Raw genomic sequence first — 15,446 nt, 5'->3', positions numbered from 1 at the left:
TAAGCAGACACACATGAAAGATATTCACCTTCAATTATCCCCCCAAAACTGGAAGGGGAGGTATGACTCCAGTGGTAGTAAGCCAACCTTGAATTAAAAGTCTAAAAGACAGCAATCAAACCCTGAGTTCAAGCCCCAGCATTGAAAAAAGAAGTACAAATACTGAGACTGAATTTCTATAGCTTATTAATATAGCTTGTCAGCTATGGTTTGCCTAACCAAGCGAACATATTTAGGAATTTTCCTTTGCAATGCAATTATTAAAATATAAAACGAATGACTTTTATTTGTCAGTATTAAGCATGTACTGCTTAGCTTGCTTGCTCCACAGGCACACTACTTGGGCCATGGCTTTGCCCAGGTTTTTTTCTGTTTTATTTGTTTTTGTTTACTTTGGATATAAGGATCTTCCTTCCTTCCTTCCTTCCTTCCTTTTTCTTCCTTCCTTCCTTCCTTCCTTCCTTCCTTCCTTCCTTCCTTCCTTCCTTCCTTCCTTCCTTCCTTCCTTCCTTCCTTCCTTCCTCCCTCCCTCCCTCCCTCCCTTCTTCCTTCTTTTGGGTGCCAATACTTGGGCTTGAACTCAGAAATTTGAGCTCTTGCCTAGCTTTTCCTTTCAAGATTGGTGCTATGCCATTTGAGCCATTAACAAAAAGCCATATTTCTGGCTTTTTAGTGTTTAACTGGAGATAAGAGTCCCATGGATTTTCCTGCCAGGGCTGGCTTCACACCTCAACCCTCAGATCCAGCCTCCTGAATAGTTAAGATGAAGAAGTGTGAGTCGTGTGGTGTGCAGTGTTTTATTTTTTTAAAGAATGGCTTTCAAGAGAAAATTCACTAAACATCCAATGGTTTAAAAAACTTAGTTTAACTTTATTAGCCATTTTGCATCAAAAGTATTTTTCATTTGGGCACTGGTGGCTCACGCCTGTAACCCTAGCAGCTCAGGAGGCTGAGATCTGAGGATCATGGTTCAAAGTCAGCCTAGGCAGGAAAGTCTGTGAGCTTCTTATTTTCAGTTAACCACCAAAAAATCAGAAGTGGCACTGTGACTCAAAGTGGTACAACACTAGCCTTGAGCTGAAGAGCTCAGGGACAGTGCCTAGGCCCAGAGTTCAAGCTCTACAACTGACAAAAAAAGAAAGAAACAGGTTTTTCATTGTATTTAACTTTTATAAAAGCACCAGGTACATATAGATTCCTTCATTTAAATTATTTTTAATTAAATTATTACATTAGTCTTTCCATTCTTTTTAGTTTAATTATTCAATTGTTTTTATATTTTAGAAGCAAATGATTGAAAACTATTTTAGCCAAATTTCTCTATGGAAGCTTTAAGGTTCTTTTCCTTGGCATGTAAAATTCTTAACGTTTTATAAGAATGAAGAGCTGACTCTTATAATTCTACTTTGGTAGTGTATAGATTTGGTCTGCAATCCTTGATTGTCCCCTGGAATGTTCTCTGGGAATATCCCTGGAATGTTCACTGCCGGCTTCTTCAATGAGTGAATGTACAAAGGAGTGGCCAATGAAAACACAATCAAGATATCAGCTGAGGATAGCAGTAGTCAAACTGCATAAATGATCATCAAACTTCCTAGCTGCTGACAATTATCCCCAATTTTTTTTCCACCTGATCCCTTCTCTTTGGCAACTGTTTCTTCTGTGTTAAATAGTCTAAACTGGGAGCTTAAAGGAAAGTAGAAAACTCGGAGTGTGTCAGAGACAGATTTCTATTCACCCTCATGAAAATGCAGGGACTTGGCAATATTTCATCATGGTAGCTGTAAATACAATGACCACATAAGGAAACAAAAATAACTCAGTTCCTCAGTATGCTGCTCCTGGCAGAAGCAATTACAGGGTAATAAAAGTTGTTTGCACAACGATTACTTTATGCTAAAGTGCCAGTGCTAGGAAAGAATGAAAAGAGAGAAGGGACCGCAGAGGGCACACAGACCTGTATGTCCTGCTTACTTGAGGCGTCCAAGGGACCAAAAGGAAAGAGGGGAGAAGAACGAGAGGAGAAGAGAAGCCATTGAAACATTATTCCCATGATGGTGGAAAGTGGAATCCAATTACCATGCATTTAGTTTGCTTTCCTTCAGATGTTGTCTCAAGAAATTGGTTTGCACTGAGCTGCAAGCAAGTCACCAGTGGCTCATGTCTGTAATCCTAGCTACTCAGGAGGCTGACATCGCAGTCAAAGCCAGCCGAAGCAAGAAAATCTGTGAGACTCTTCTCTCCAATTTAGAAAAAAAAAAAATCAGAGCTGTGGCTCAAATGGTAGAGTGCTAGTCTTGAGCAGAAAAGGCTCAGGCTCAGGGATAGCACCCAGGCCCTGAGTCTTGAGTTCAAGCCTCAAGACCAGAAAAACAAAACAAACAAAACAAAAAAATCCCAACAACAGGGCTGAGAAGGTGGCTCAGTGGTAGAGCGCTTGCCTTGCATGCTTGAGGCCCTGGGTTCGATTCTTCAGCACCACATAAGCAGAAAAAAAAAAGCCGGAAGTGGCGCTGTGGCTCAAGTGGTAGAGCGCTAGCCTTGAGCTGAATAGCTGAGGGACAACACCCAGGCCCAGAGTCCAGGCCCCACGACCGGACAGCCCCCCCTCCCCCAATCCCAACAACAAGAACAACAAAAACTCAAACACAAAAATCAAATCAAAACCAAGCTGAGCTCTCTGCACACTGAAGCTGTAGATTGCCTTTGAAAGGACCTGGATTTGTACTGTTTTATTAGTAGGGGCTGTGTGATGTACCCTGGCACCTGTTTTTATGGTTGCTACTGGTCAGCATTATAATAAGAACAGCGGGAAACACTCGTTAGGCACGTGTGTATGTGTGGTGTGTGTGTGTGTGTGTGTGTGTGTGTGTGTGTGTGTGTGTGTGTGTGTGTGTATGTGTGCTGGTCCTGGAGCTTGTATTCAAGGCTTGGGCATTATCCCTGAGCTTTTTGCTCGAGGCTAGCATTCTACCATATGAGCCACAGCTTCACTTCTGGACTTTTGGGGTGGTTAATAAGAGTCTCACAGACTTTCCTGCCTGGGCTGACTTTGAACTGTAATCCTCAGATCTCAGTCCTTTGAGTAGTAGGATTACAGGTGTAAGCTACTGGCATCGGCTTTCATTAGTCACTCTTGCAATCACATCTGTGACAATCATTCTTCATACACACTTGATTAGATATGCCCTAAGCATTATGATGTAGGTGTGAACACAGCATGACCAGCTCCCTGAACATGGGAGTGATCTGACTGGAAGGGGACTAAAGCGGTACTTACAGTGTTTTTATCCAGTTGCATAAAAGATGCTATGTATTTAGGAAAGCATGGTAAACATTAAATGCATATTAGCTATGATGATGATGATGATGATGATTTTGTTATTCCTATGACTACGTCTTGTCTTCTCTAGAACCCCAAGACCAATGGAGAAAAAGTAAGGGATTAGCTTTAGATGATTAGTTTTCTTCTGCATCTTTAACTTCTCCTTTACTATATTTCAATACTATGTAAAGTGTGTTGAGGGGAGAATATCAATAGGAGAAAAAATAGAAGTTTAAGCCCAAAGAAGAACATAGGGACAAATGAGATAGTCATCTCTATTCTTTCCCTGTAAGAGAATAAGCACCTCATTTTATGTGCTTGTGCTACTGTTTACATATTACACTGAGGGTTTTAGAATGTTACAAGCAGGTGCTGTGGTCTCAGTGAGTTACACTGAATGTGCTCATCACTGTGATACTGATTGCATGGTTATACTTTTACATATCTTTCAATATTGCCCAAGCCAAAGAAATCCTCTCAGAGAGAATTCATATCACATGCTGGCCATCAATTTAATATTGCACAAACGGGGTAAGAATCTCATGATGTGACAGCCTCACGCAGTGTGTATCCTTATTCTCTGTGTTATATAGAACCAGACTCAGGTATATGGAGCTTCGTTGAAACCTAGAGCTGCCTGTTTCCACCTAACACAGCAGAACCACTCACAGTTCAACTACAGAGTCAGAGGTATGAGTTTTCTAACTAATTGAGGTCCTGATAAGAAAGAAAGCTCCAAACTCAAAGCCAGACGCTGCTGGCTCACATCTATAATCCCAGCTATTCAGGAGGCCGAAATCTGAGTGAAGACAGAAGTTTGAAGCCAGTTTAGGCAGACAAATCTGAGATACTCTTATCTCTCCAGCAACAAGCTGGAAGGGGAGTTATAGCACAAGTGTTAGAGTGCCAGGTTTTAGCAGAGAGAGCTAAGTGAGAATGAGAGGTTCTGAGTTCAAGTCCCATTTAGTACTGGCCCACATGCATGCCCATTCTTTCTCTCTTACACACACACACACACACACATCCTACACACACAAACCCTCAAAGAATTCAATGGAGGAACTGGAATTTAGCAAAGCAGGGTCAGTGCAGGTAATTATTTTATAGTTGGTTTTAGACTGAGGAGTTAACACCATAGTTTTGCATTCGGAATGACCATAACACATTGGAGAACCAGACAGCTTTGACAAGATGACGCTCAAGGAAGTGTGTGTGGGATTTTCACTAGCAAACGCTGTCTGAATCACATATGAAAGACGAAAGAGTGCCACCATAGTGTGAAGAAAACAGAAAACGTCTCTGAGTAAAAATTAGACAAGGCAGGGGGAAAGAAAAAGAGATTTCAACAAGGAACAACTAAACTACGAATGTGACCTACTACTCTGTCCTTGGTTTACCTGAATAGTTTCAGTGCCTTAAGCAAATCCCTAGGAGTAGAGCAATCAGAAAGGGAATGGTGATTGTTCACAGTTGACTGGGACCACGCTCTGTGAGGAAGAGGGGCAGGAAGCAGAGGTAACTGATGTATAAAGAGAAACACTGGGATAGCTTCAGTAACAGTCTTTATTTTGACTCTGAGGATAGGATATCTTTCTTTCATAGTATCCTTGTTTTCCAGGTAGCAAAGACGGGCGCAGATGAGGCTCTGGAATAGCTCTCATGTATGAGAGTTTAACACAACTTGCCAAGGTACATAGCTAGGACCAAATTCACACTGTCTTTACGTTGTGTTTTTACTTGGGAATTTTTTCTAATTCATGCAAGTTACTGAATATTGCTGCTCTGTGTGTGTGTGTGTGTGTGTGTGTGTGTGTGTATGTGTGTGCGTGCCTCTGTGTGTGTGTTTGTGTGTGTGTGTGTGTGTAGTATCTTGTGTTTTTGTTTAGCTTTTTCACTCAAGGCTGGCACTGTAATATTTGACTATACCTCAAGTTCCGGCTTTTTGGTAGTTAATTGGAGATACTGTCTTGTGCACTTTTCTGCCTGGGCTGGCTTTGAACAGAGATCCTCAGATTTCAGCTAGCTGGGTAGCTAGGATTACAGACAGCCATGAGCCACCCGCATAGAGTTTATTATTGTTGCGTTTAAAAGAGGCTGTTAAGCCAGGCACTGGTGGCCCACATCTGTAAACCTAGTTAGTCAAAAGGCTGAGATCTGAGGATTGTGGTTCAAAGCCAACCTGGGCAGGAAAGTCCAGGAGACTCTTATTTCCAATTATCCACCAGAACAGTAGAAGTAGAGCTGTGGCTCAAAGTGGTGGAGCGCTATCCTTGAGCAAAAAAGAACTCAGGGATAGCACCTAAGCTCTTAGTTCAAGTCTCATGACAACAAAACAAAATAACAAAATCCCCCAAAGAAGCTGTTAAGATCATGCCTCCTGACCACAGTGTCCACTGATTTCTGTATATAATTTGGGGCAGCTTGTTCTCACCAAATTTCTCTTGCTACCATGTATGTTATATTTTAACACTTTAGAGATATAGCCTGAATGAAGCTGGGAGCTGCCAGTTCCATTAGGAATCTAGACCAAATCTCAAAAGGCATGATTTAGTCTGCACACCATTCAGCACTTGAATGAGTAAGTTTGCTTACAGAATATTTAATTTATTCATGAATATACACAAATTAATGTTTACTGTGAAGAGAAATCACTATTTGGATGTATTTCTTCTTTTTGTTGGAACTAGAATTTGAACACAGGATTTCATATAGTTCAACTTGATGGCTTGGTTGATGCTTTACCAACCAAGATACAGTTCAGCCTTATTCTTTGGTAGGTATTTTGGACTTTGCTGCCCCTACTAGCTTTGAAACTCAAGCCTCTAGATCACAGCCTCTTAAACAGCTAGGGTAAAAGGTATGAGTCCCCAGCACCTAAGAATTTTTAGATGTCAGAGTAGATTTGGCCTTAAGGCCAATGATGATACACTGACTTCTGACATAAAGAGAATGTTACTGTCTATAGAATACCTGTATTTTGATGCATAGTTCTAGCAATAGACAAAGATTTTTCTCACCTTCCATCCAATTATTGGGTTCTACTTGTGACTAAAGTCTTGTATCACTGAACATAAACTGAACCGAAATCATTAGTAAGAAAAAGTACAAATCTATTGACAGAACAGATTTATCCAGTGATGAGAGCTCACAGGCTGTAAATGTGTACCTGGCCATCAGTCCCGATGGTGCCTCCGCAGTCAGTGAGGAGCTCTGACATGTCATAGTAGCTGACAAACTCCCACAGGCAGGCCTCCAGGTTCAAGTTTCGGTAGAAGCGTAAGGTGTTGGAGCCTCGGATGGGAGAGCTGTACTGGTAAGGATAGGTCTCTCCGATGACTTCGGGGTTTTTGGTGGCCTCCGTGAGGAAACCGTGGTGGGTCTTCACCTCTGTGTAGTCCAGGAGGTTGGAGCACTTGTGGTTCCCAACTCTCGTCCCATCAGGGCTAAGGATCAGCTCGAAGTTGGAGAGCTCTCGAGTGGAGATCACAGGGAGCATGCCTATAGGGGAGGGAGCGCATTAACACAATCCTGTCTCATTGTATTGGATCTTTCCCAGGCTTATTTATTATTTATTTATGTTTGTACTGGGGCTCAAATTCAAGGCCTTTAGTTCTTGCTTGTTTTTTTTTTTTTTTTTTTTGTGCCAGCCCTGGGGCTTGAACCCAGAGCCTGAGCACTGTGCTCAAGGCTAGTGCTCTACCACTTGAGCCACAGCACCACTTCCAGCTTTTTCTAAGTAGTTTATTGGCGATAAGAGTCTCATGGACTTTCCTACCTTGGCTGGCTTTGAACTAGGATCCTCAGATCTGAGCCTCCTAGTAGCTAGGATTGCAGGTATGAGCTACCATCACCCAGCTTAGTTCTGGCTTTCTGATGGTTAATTGAAGATAAGAGTCTTAAAGACTTTCCTGCCTAAGCTAGCTTCAAACTGTGATCCTCAGATCTCAGTCTCTTGAGCAGCTAGGATTATAGGTATCAGTTACCAATACCTGGCCAAGCTTGCTTAATTTTAAAGAATGATTACATTGTTAGACTTCTCAATACTGACAGAAATGAAAGATAAAAGACTTGAAGTCCATGTTACAAATTCAACACTATTTAGGCTTGGACATTTAGAAGAGGCCGAGTGAAATAAATCAGGTGACGAGGAACCCAAAACCCTTCCAACTGACTTGCTCAGTCTAGATCCCTACCGTCAATGTGTGGCATCGTGACTGTGAGTTTGATCAGGTTTGCAAAGTCTGAGTCTTCAGGGCCTGTGTATCGCAACTTAGCTGAGAATGGCTCAGCCCCCACAACTCCAGGCACACGAGGTTGACAAAGGCCTAGAGGAGAAGGAATACATTTATGTTAAAAGAAGATTAAGAGATTAACACCTAAGGAGTATGTTAATATAAGTGCTGTTACTTTTCTATTTGCTCTAACCTTCCCTGGGCACTAAAACATGGTGAAGAATGTAAATCACCACACACTCTTCAGTGGCTACTTTGCAGTGCTGAGATTTGAGATGATCTGAGAAAAGCCAGTTAGTCACTGTGATTTCATATGTGCTGGTCATTTTAGTTTATTAACATACTCACAAAATTATTTGAACACATTGCTTAAGCAAAGAGTGAAAATGGGTGAAAAAATCACTAGGGACAAAGTTATTAAGTGAAGTCGATATCTGCCCTAGAATAATATACTTATGATTAGTTATAAAGCATTATTTATTGATAAATAAAATATTTATTTATTTATTTATTAAATGGTGCTGGGGATTTTGCCCAGTGTCTCACGGAGGCTTGGCAAATGCTTCACCATTATGGCATAACCTTTAAAAAGTACTTAAACAGCTGGGTGCCGATGGCTGATGCCTGCAATCCTAGCTACTCAGGAGACTGAGATCTGGGGATCATGGTTTGAAGCCAGCCTGGGCAGGAAAGTCTATGACATTTATCTCCAATTAACCACCAGAAAACTGGAAGGGGAGCTGTGGCTCAAAATGGTAGAGGTAGAACACTAGCCTTGAGCAAAAAGAGTTCAGGGATAGCACCCAGGCCCTGTGTTCAAGTCTCATGACTACCACCACCACCAACAAAAGTACTTAGAGTGGTTTAGTATCACAAAAAGCAGCTGAGATCAGTGCACACATACCTGGACTTCCTTCCCTGCCGTCCCCAGACCAGCGGACTTCTCATCCAGCATCTAGCTGCGCTCCTGTGCATACCCGCCGTTCACATCTCATCCTGCTTTGTCTCCTAACCCTCCCTTTTCCTCTCACAAGCTTTTCCATTTCTCTGCTAGACACTTGCAAAATATTCCACTTTTTTTTTTTTGTTGGTCGTGGGGCCTGAACTCTGGGCCTGGGCGCTGTCCCTCAGCTCTTCGGCTCAAGGCTAGCGCTCTACCACTTGAGCCAAAGCGCCACTTCTGGCTTTTTCTGCTTATGTGGTGCTGAGGAATCGAACCCAGGGCCTCATGCATGCGAAGCCAGCGCTCTACCACTGAGCCACCTTCCCAGCCCCCACTTTTTTTTTTTTTTTTCATGCTGCGGTCATTGCTTATGTTTGAAGCTTCAGCTCTATGTTGAACTATCTGGACTCACAAATTTTTCATTGTTAGTGCCAGTCCTGGGGCTTGAACTCAAGGCCTCATGCTCTCCCTTGGCCTTTTTACTCAAAACGGGCACTCTATCACTTGAGCTTCACCTCCATTTCCAGAAGCAATCACTTCTAACTTTGCATTTCAGCACTTTATCCAGACTGACATCTGTGTGTATCCGTCAGCCTCTCTAAGGACTCCTTGATGATAGGGAACTTCCCTTCTTCCTCTTGCCAGGATAAATGCCCTCCATCACGTATATCATAGGTGCTCAAAACATGTGGACAGAATAACTGCGTTTCTAAGGAATGTTATTGTAAAGATGGATTTTCATATTGGAATGTGGAGCGTTACAGAACAGCAGCCGTCTGGAAGAACAGACATTGTGATATTCTGCAGCATTCCAGCCATCTTTATGCGAAGCTGGCAACACAACGGTTTACCTTCTTCTCTGCCAATCGTTATAATTGGGCTCATCAGCTCCAAGCCTTCATTGCCATCCATGTTCACAGCTCGAGCCGCACACTGCACTCGAGATCCAGGCTGGAAGTATATGGAGTCTAAGGTGATTATCTTGGAGGATGTAAAAAAAGTGTCGAAGTCCACCTCTCTCATGGGGCTGGTCACACCGTCAGGGCCAGCTGGAGCACTGATCAGCCATCGGTAGCGGGTCAACGTGTCATTGATGTTCTCGCTTGCACAAATAGACCCTGTTTTGTCATAGTCAGAATATTTGGGGTTACAAGCCTATGGGAAACAAAAACCTATGTTAGAACCACAGTACAGAACAGTGAGGATATTATTTCTTCCCAACCCCTCTCAATCCCAATGTCTTCACTGGTACCTCAGGTTACTCATGCAACTTCCTGTGTGTGTGTGTGTGTATGTGTGTGTGTGCACACACATGTGTGCGTGTGTGCGTGCCAGTCTAGGGCTTAAACTCAGGGTCTGGGTGTTGTCCCTGAGGTTTTGTTTTTGGTTTTTGAAGGCTAGCACTCTATTTCTTTAGCCACAGCTTCATTTTGGCTTTTTGGAGATAAGAGTCTCATGGACTTTCCTGACTGAGCTGGCTTCAAACCATGAGCCTCAGATCCTAGTCTTTTGAGTAACTAGAATTACAGATGTTAGCCATCAGCACCTGGCTGAATTTTCTTAGTTTTATTTCCAGCTGTGATAGTTTTTTTTTTAAATGAAGTCTAAATTGCATTTCTAACCAGTAATTGGATGTTTACATGTAAAATGTTTAAACATATCAACCTTCAAACTCACAAATTAAATTAGTGTTTTCTTTCCCTCATATCATTCTTTCCCTATGAAAGATGTCACCTTGCTCATGAGGTTGATAATTCCAGCAGCGCCATTATGGATACCTATTAGCCACTGAAAACTTCCTAGCTTCCTTCCTTCCTTCCTTCCTTCCTTCCTTCCTTCCTTCCTTCCTTCCTTTCTTCCCTCCCTCCTTCTCTCCCTCCCTCCCTCCCTCCTTCCTTCCTTCCTTCCTTCTCCAGGTGATCAGTGAACTTGATTATTCTTTCACACTGCGTGCGTGCGTGCGTGCGTGTGTGTGTGTGTGTGTGTGTGTGTAATTGTGGGTGCACATGTACCTGCACACGTGCCTGTACTGAGGCTTGAACTCAGGGCCTCATGCTGTCACTTGGCTTTTTTGTTTGATACTGGCACTCTACCATTTAGAGCCACCCTTACTTTCTGCTATTTTTGCTGGTTGCTGGAGATAAGAATCTCTTGAATTTTTCTACCTGGCAGGCTTCAAATTCAGATCCTCAGATCACAGCCTCCCAAGTAGCTAGGATTATAGGCATGAGCAACACTTTTAAATTTTAGTCTCTTCTTTTCCACTCCTGCCACTCTTTCCATCTAATTTCTTTCCAGTCAAGCAATGCACTACTGCCCAGCTAACTGTCCCAGATGATACCCCTTTAATAGAGCAGTTCTTCTCTGGAAGAGTTCACCATTACCCACCAAAAAGCCCAGGTTCCTTAATAAGATGTTTAGAGACCTAGACAATCTGTTACTAGTTATGACTTGTTAATTTGGTAAACTTTGCACAAATTCCTTTAGGTGGGTTGTTACACTAGGGCTGCTGTGATTGAAAAAGCAAGATATGTTTGCTCACAAGTTGCTTATGATTTAGTCAAGAGAAGACAAGTTAAAATGTGATGAACGTGTGCTACTTCTCCAGCTTTGGCTTCGGTTGCAATCATTTCTTTCTAGAATGATCTCTCCTTAACTAAACTGTATCATAGCTACTGAAACTCAACTTGATTATCTCAAACATCCCTTCATACTTAGAGTCACTGCTATGCTTTCTAACTTGAATCATTCTTATGGTAATGATCACATCTTGCCTCATATTAGAGCTAGTGGTAACTTTCTTCTCATCTATATGTTTAAATTCCTTGTGTGCAGAGGAGTCCATGTCTTATGTATGTATTTATGTATGTATGTATGTATTTATTTAGTGCCTTATTTAGAGTTTGAAATCAGGGCCTCATGCTCTTTCTTGGTTCAATGCTGGCACTCTAACATTTGAGTCACAGCTCCACTTCTGACTTTTTGGTGGTTAATTGGATATGAGAGCCTCACGGACTCTTCTACCTGGCTGGTTTCAAAACGAGATTCTCAGATCTCAGCCTCCTGAGTAGTTAGGCTTCCAGGCGTGAGCCATTGGTTCCTATAAACTTACTTTTTAAAAAATCAGTTTCTAAGATTTACTTACTGACCAGGCAGTAAATCATGTTTTAAATGAATAAGGTAAAACATGGAATCTTCATTTAATTAAGGTTATTCTTTTTCACTTAAAAACTCAAACCTGTTAATACTTTCCTACTTTCATTCCATCATGACAAATAATAATGAAGGTTTATGATTATTTTAAATAATTATCTAATTTCCCTTGTGTTTCGTCAATTCCATACTCACCGTAACACAGACGACAGGATAGCCAGACGCAGGTCCAGTGCCCTCTTTAGCTTTGGAAGTGTCATCATATATTAGCAAGGACACAATTTGAGGGACAGAAGGAAAAGTGACATCTGCCATGTTGTTTATTTCTTCAATGTACACAATGGCTTTGGTGACCTAGAGGGAAAGATAGTCATCATCAACTCATAAAATATTAAGAGTTTTAGTGCTTCTACTGTGCAGAATAATACTCAAGGTTCTTGCAAAACTCATGAACTCTTTGAGATGAAAACTGTCATGGCCAGAATCCTTGGAGAGTAGCAAGCCTTCTGTAGCTGGTTGTCAGTGACTCTGGCACCGTTTGTGAATATTCTATCATCTTAGAGGTAAGCATCTGAGGCTGGGGAAGCCAGTACAAAGGCTGGTCAGTGGCTTTCGTGGAACTTGGATCCCAATTGTTATTTTCTCCTCCAATTGTGGCAACAATAGACAAATCTGTCTTGCAGTTGTAAACTAGACGTTGTATGAAAAAAGTCCATTGGCTGATAGTGAGATGGATGCTGACAGACACCTTGAGAAAAGGTCAGGGGATCATGTGGGTCCTAATAAAGTGGAGGCCCATGAAAATCAAAACTTGAATGGGCAAGGCAAAATGGCAGTGCCTGAAGTGCAGGCTGAGAGATGTTGAGAACCAGACAGAAGTGGAAGCCACAAACACAATACCTCCTGCAGGGCAAGGTAAGGAAATTCCTTGCTATCCATTTGCCCTGTTTTTTGAACAACCTCCCAAGATCTGATAACTGGTATCACAGGTATAGCTGTTCTATGACTTAAGATAAGGTTATATTGAGCTGGGTGGCTCACATCTATAATCCTAGCTACTCAGGAGGCTGAGATCTGAGGATCACAGTTCAAATCCAGCCCGGGCAGGAAAGTCTGTGAGACTCTGATCTCCAATAAACCTCCACAGAAAACTGGAAGTGGCACTATGGCTCAAGTGGTAGAGCGCTTGCCTTGAGCTGAAGAGTTCAGGGACAGCGCCCAGGCCCAGAGTTCAAGCCCCATGACCGAACAACAACAACAAAAAAAGGTAAGATTACATTGCATGAACTCATCTCAATTTGAAATAGTAATGATTAAAAAATGCATTTGATTGTGTACAGCACACCTTCACAACAAAGGAACATGGTAGTCTCAACTGTAGCCCTTTGTGATTGTCCAGGAAAAGTGAAAGTCAACATACAAAGTGTGGGTTTTGACTAAATGCAATTTACTAAATCCTTGTAAGGCAGAGACTTCTGCTTAATTTTAGAGAAACTTTCGTAACAAAAGTAATTCTAGTGATTATTTTTTTTACTCCAGAGACTTTCCTATATTACCCCATAAAAATGATAATAAAAGATTGACTTCTATGTGATCAAGTTACAAAAGTAAGCTGGTGGCTCCCGTCTGTAATCCTAGCTGCTCAGAAGGCTGAGATCTGAGGATTATAGTTTGAAGCTAACCCTCTCAGGGAAGTCTGAAATGCCTCTTACTTCCAATTAAACAACAAAAAACCAAAAGTGGAGGTGTGGCTCAAGTGTAGAATTCCAGCTTTGAGTGAAAAAGCTAAGAGAGAACACCTAGGCTCTGCGTTCAAGCCCCAGTATTGGTGCATGTGTGAGTGCATGCATATACACACACGCGCACACACACACACACACATTTGCTGCAGATTTTCTGCCTATACTCATTGAATTATAAATATAGCTTTAAAAAGGAAATACAGTAGAAATATTGTCATTCAATTTTAAAATGATAAAATGGGATAAATACCCTAAGAGAAAACATTTCCTCAATTTGACCTCAGATTAATAGAGAAACCAATGATAAAAGCAATATAGCAAACTTAAGCACAGACATAAAATCAACCTGTTCCTAAAGTCATTTGTCATGTAGACAGTTAAATCTACTGTAAACATCAACATTTTTGCATAAATTATGGCTATCTTGAAGGAAATCTGTAGCACAATGCAAATTAAATAAGCATAGAAAACAAGTTTTATGTAATATTTTAGACATGAGGCTCTGAATAAAAATTTTCTAATTAAATCAAAAGGAACAGTTAGGATTTTGAGGGCTAGCCAAGAGTATTGTGGGTGAAAAATGTGTATTTTAATGAGTCGAGACACTGAATCAATGTCTCATCTCTATGCTGAGACAAAGCTTTCTCTCTGGAGATTAATTCTAAGTTTAGTCACTACTGACTGAAAGGTAATGGGCTAATGTGGGTTTTTTAAACTCCAGGTCATGAGTTTCTACAAATAGGATTTGTCAAGGAAAGAGAAAATTTCTGATTATGTTATAATCAGAATCAAGTTTATTTTTGAGAGGAAAGAGATGATGAGCATCCTTATCACAAGTGAAGTCTCATCACTTTATATAAGGTGATGTGATTTCTCATTGGCATTGCTCAGTAGAATGCTGGCCATGAATTTATACCAACCACACTGTTACTTACCTGCGTCTCTGCTACCATGTTTTCATCGGGTTTTAAGTGTACAGTGAAGGCCTCTCTCATCTCTCTGACCCCATCAAATAATACTTCAATTTCAACAACATGCTGCGTTTCTCCTTCCTTAAACTCAATTTCTACAAATGCAAAATCACAGATTTAAATCTTCTACACATGAACAAAAGTTATGGTCAAGCTTTATTTGGCCTGTGGATCTATAATGGAAAATAGAGTCCATATTGCAGTCTAGTACATTTATATATGTGTATATGTGTCAAAAAGGTAACCCACAGTTTAAGAAATATTACTTGTTCTTATAACACACTGAAACATTTTCTATTCTATTTTTTTCTACAATTGGAGCGTGAACTCAGGGCCTCCCCATTTGTCCTGCTTGCTTGCTTGGTTGATGCTCTACCACTTGAACTACAACTCCAGCCTAGCTTTTTGTTGGTTATTTTAGAGATGGAGCCTTGTGGACTTTTCTGCTTGGATTGGCCTTGAACTACAATCTTTTGGATCTTAGCCTCTTGGGTAAGATTACAGGCATTAGGCATTGTACTACTGTCGGGCTTATTCTGGACTATTCTTCTATCCGTTATCTTCCTACTAAAAGAAAAATTCTTATTATTTATTAGCTATTATTTATTATCTTATTATTTATAAGTTATTAAATTGATTTGTTGATTTTTTTAGAGTTTAAAAAATATGCTAGCTGGGTGCCGGTGGCTAACGCCTGTAATCCTAGCTACTGAGGAGGTTGAGATCTGAGGATCATGGTTCAAAGCCAGCTTGGGCAGAAAAGCCCATGAAACTCTTATCTCCAATTAACCACCAGAAAACCAGAAGTGGCACTGTGGCTCAAGTGGTAGAGCACTCACCTTGAGCTCAAGAGCGCAGGGACAGCACCCAAGCCCGGAGTTCAAGCTCCATGACCAACCAAAAAAAAAAAAAAAAAAATATATATATATATATATATATATATACGTTGAGTTAGAGGACAATCAATAATTCTCATACTGAGTGGTAATAGGACAAACTTACCTCTCATTCTTCAGAATTTCTAATAGAACCCTAGTCTTGTGAATGGGACTATAGGTAGAATTGAATATGCATGGTAGT

At 41.1% G+C, this 15,446-nt stretch overlaps 1 protein-coding gene across 1 annotated transcript in view; it reads right to left on the bottom strand.

The window, feature by feature from the left end:
• The window catches only part of Frem2 (FRAS1 related extracellular matrix 2), a 156,736-nt gene that overhangs the window by 10,471 nt on the left and 130,819 nt on the right, over window positions 1-15,446 (bottom strand). Inside the window, exons 12-16 of the mRNA XM_042685857.1 lie at window positions 14,331-14,461; window positions 11,849-12,007; window positions 9,352-9,655; window positions 7,519-7,650; window positions 6,492-6,823 (exon numbers count right to left, since the gene is read on the bottom strand). Of these exons, the coding sequence (XP_042541791.1) occupies window positions 6,492-6,823; window positions 7,519-7,650; window positions 9,352-9,655; window positions 11,849-12,007; window positions 14,331-14,461 (1,058 nt within the window). The remainder of the gene's footprint in view (window positions 1-6,491; window positions 6,824-7,518; window positions 7,651-9,351; window positions 9,656-11,848; window positions 12,008-14,330; window positions 14,462-15,446) is intronic.

Source organism: Dipodomys spectabilis, unplaced genomic scaffold (genome assembly GCF_019054845.1).
Source record: "Dipodomys spectabilis isolate Male_0828 unplaced genomic scaffold, ASM1905484v1 ptg000095l, whole genome shotgun sequence".
Lineage (NCBI taxonomy): Eukaryota > Metazoa > Chordata > Mammalia > Rodentia > Heteromyidae > Dipodomys > Dipodomys spectabilis.
Note: the sequence above shows the minus strand (reverse complement) of the source record. Positions and strands in the feature narration are given on the sequence as shown.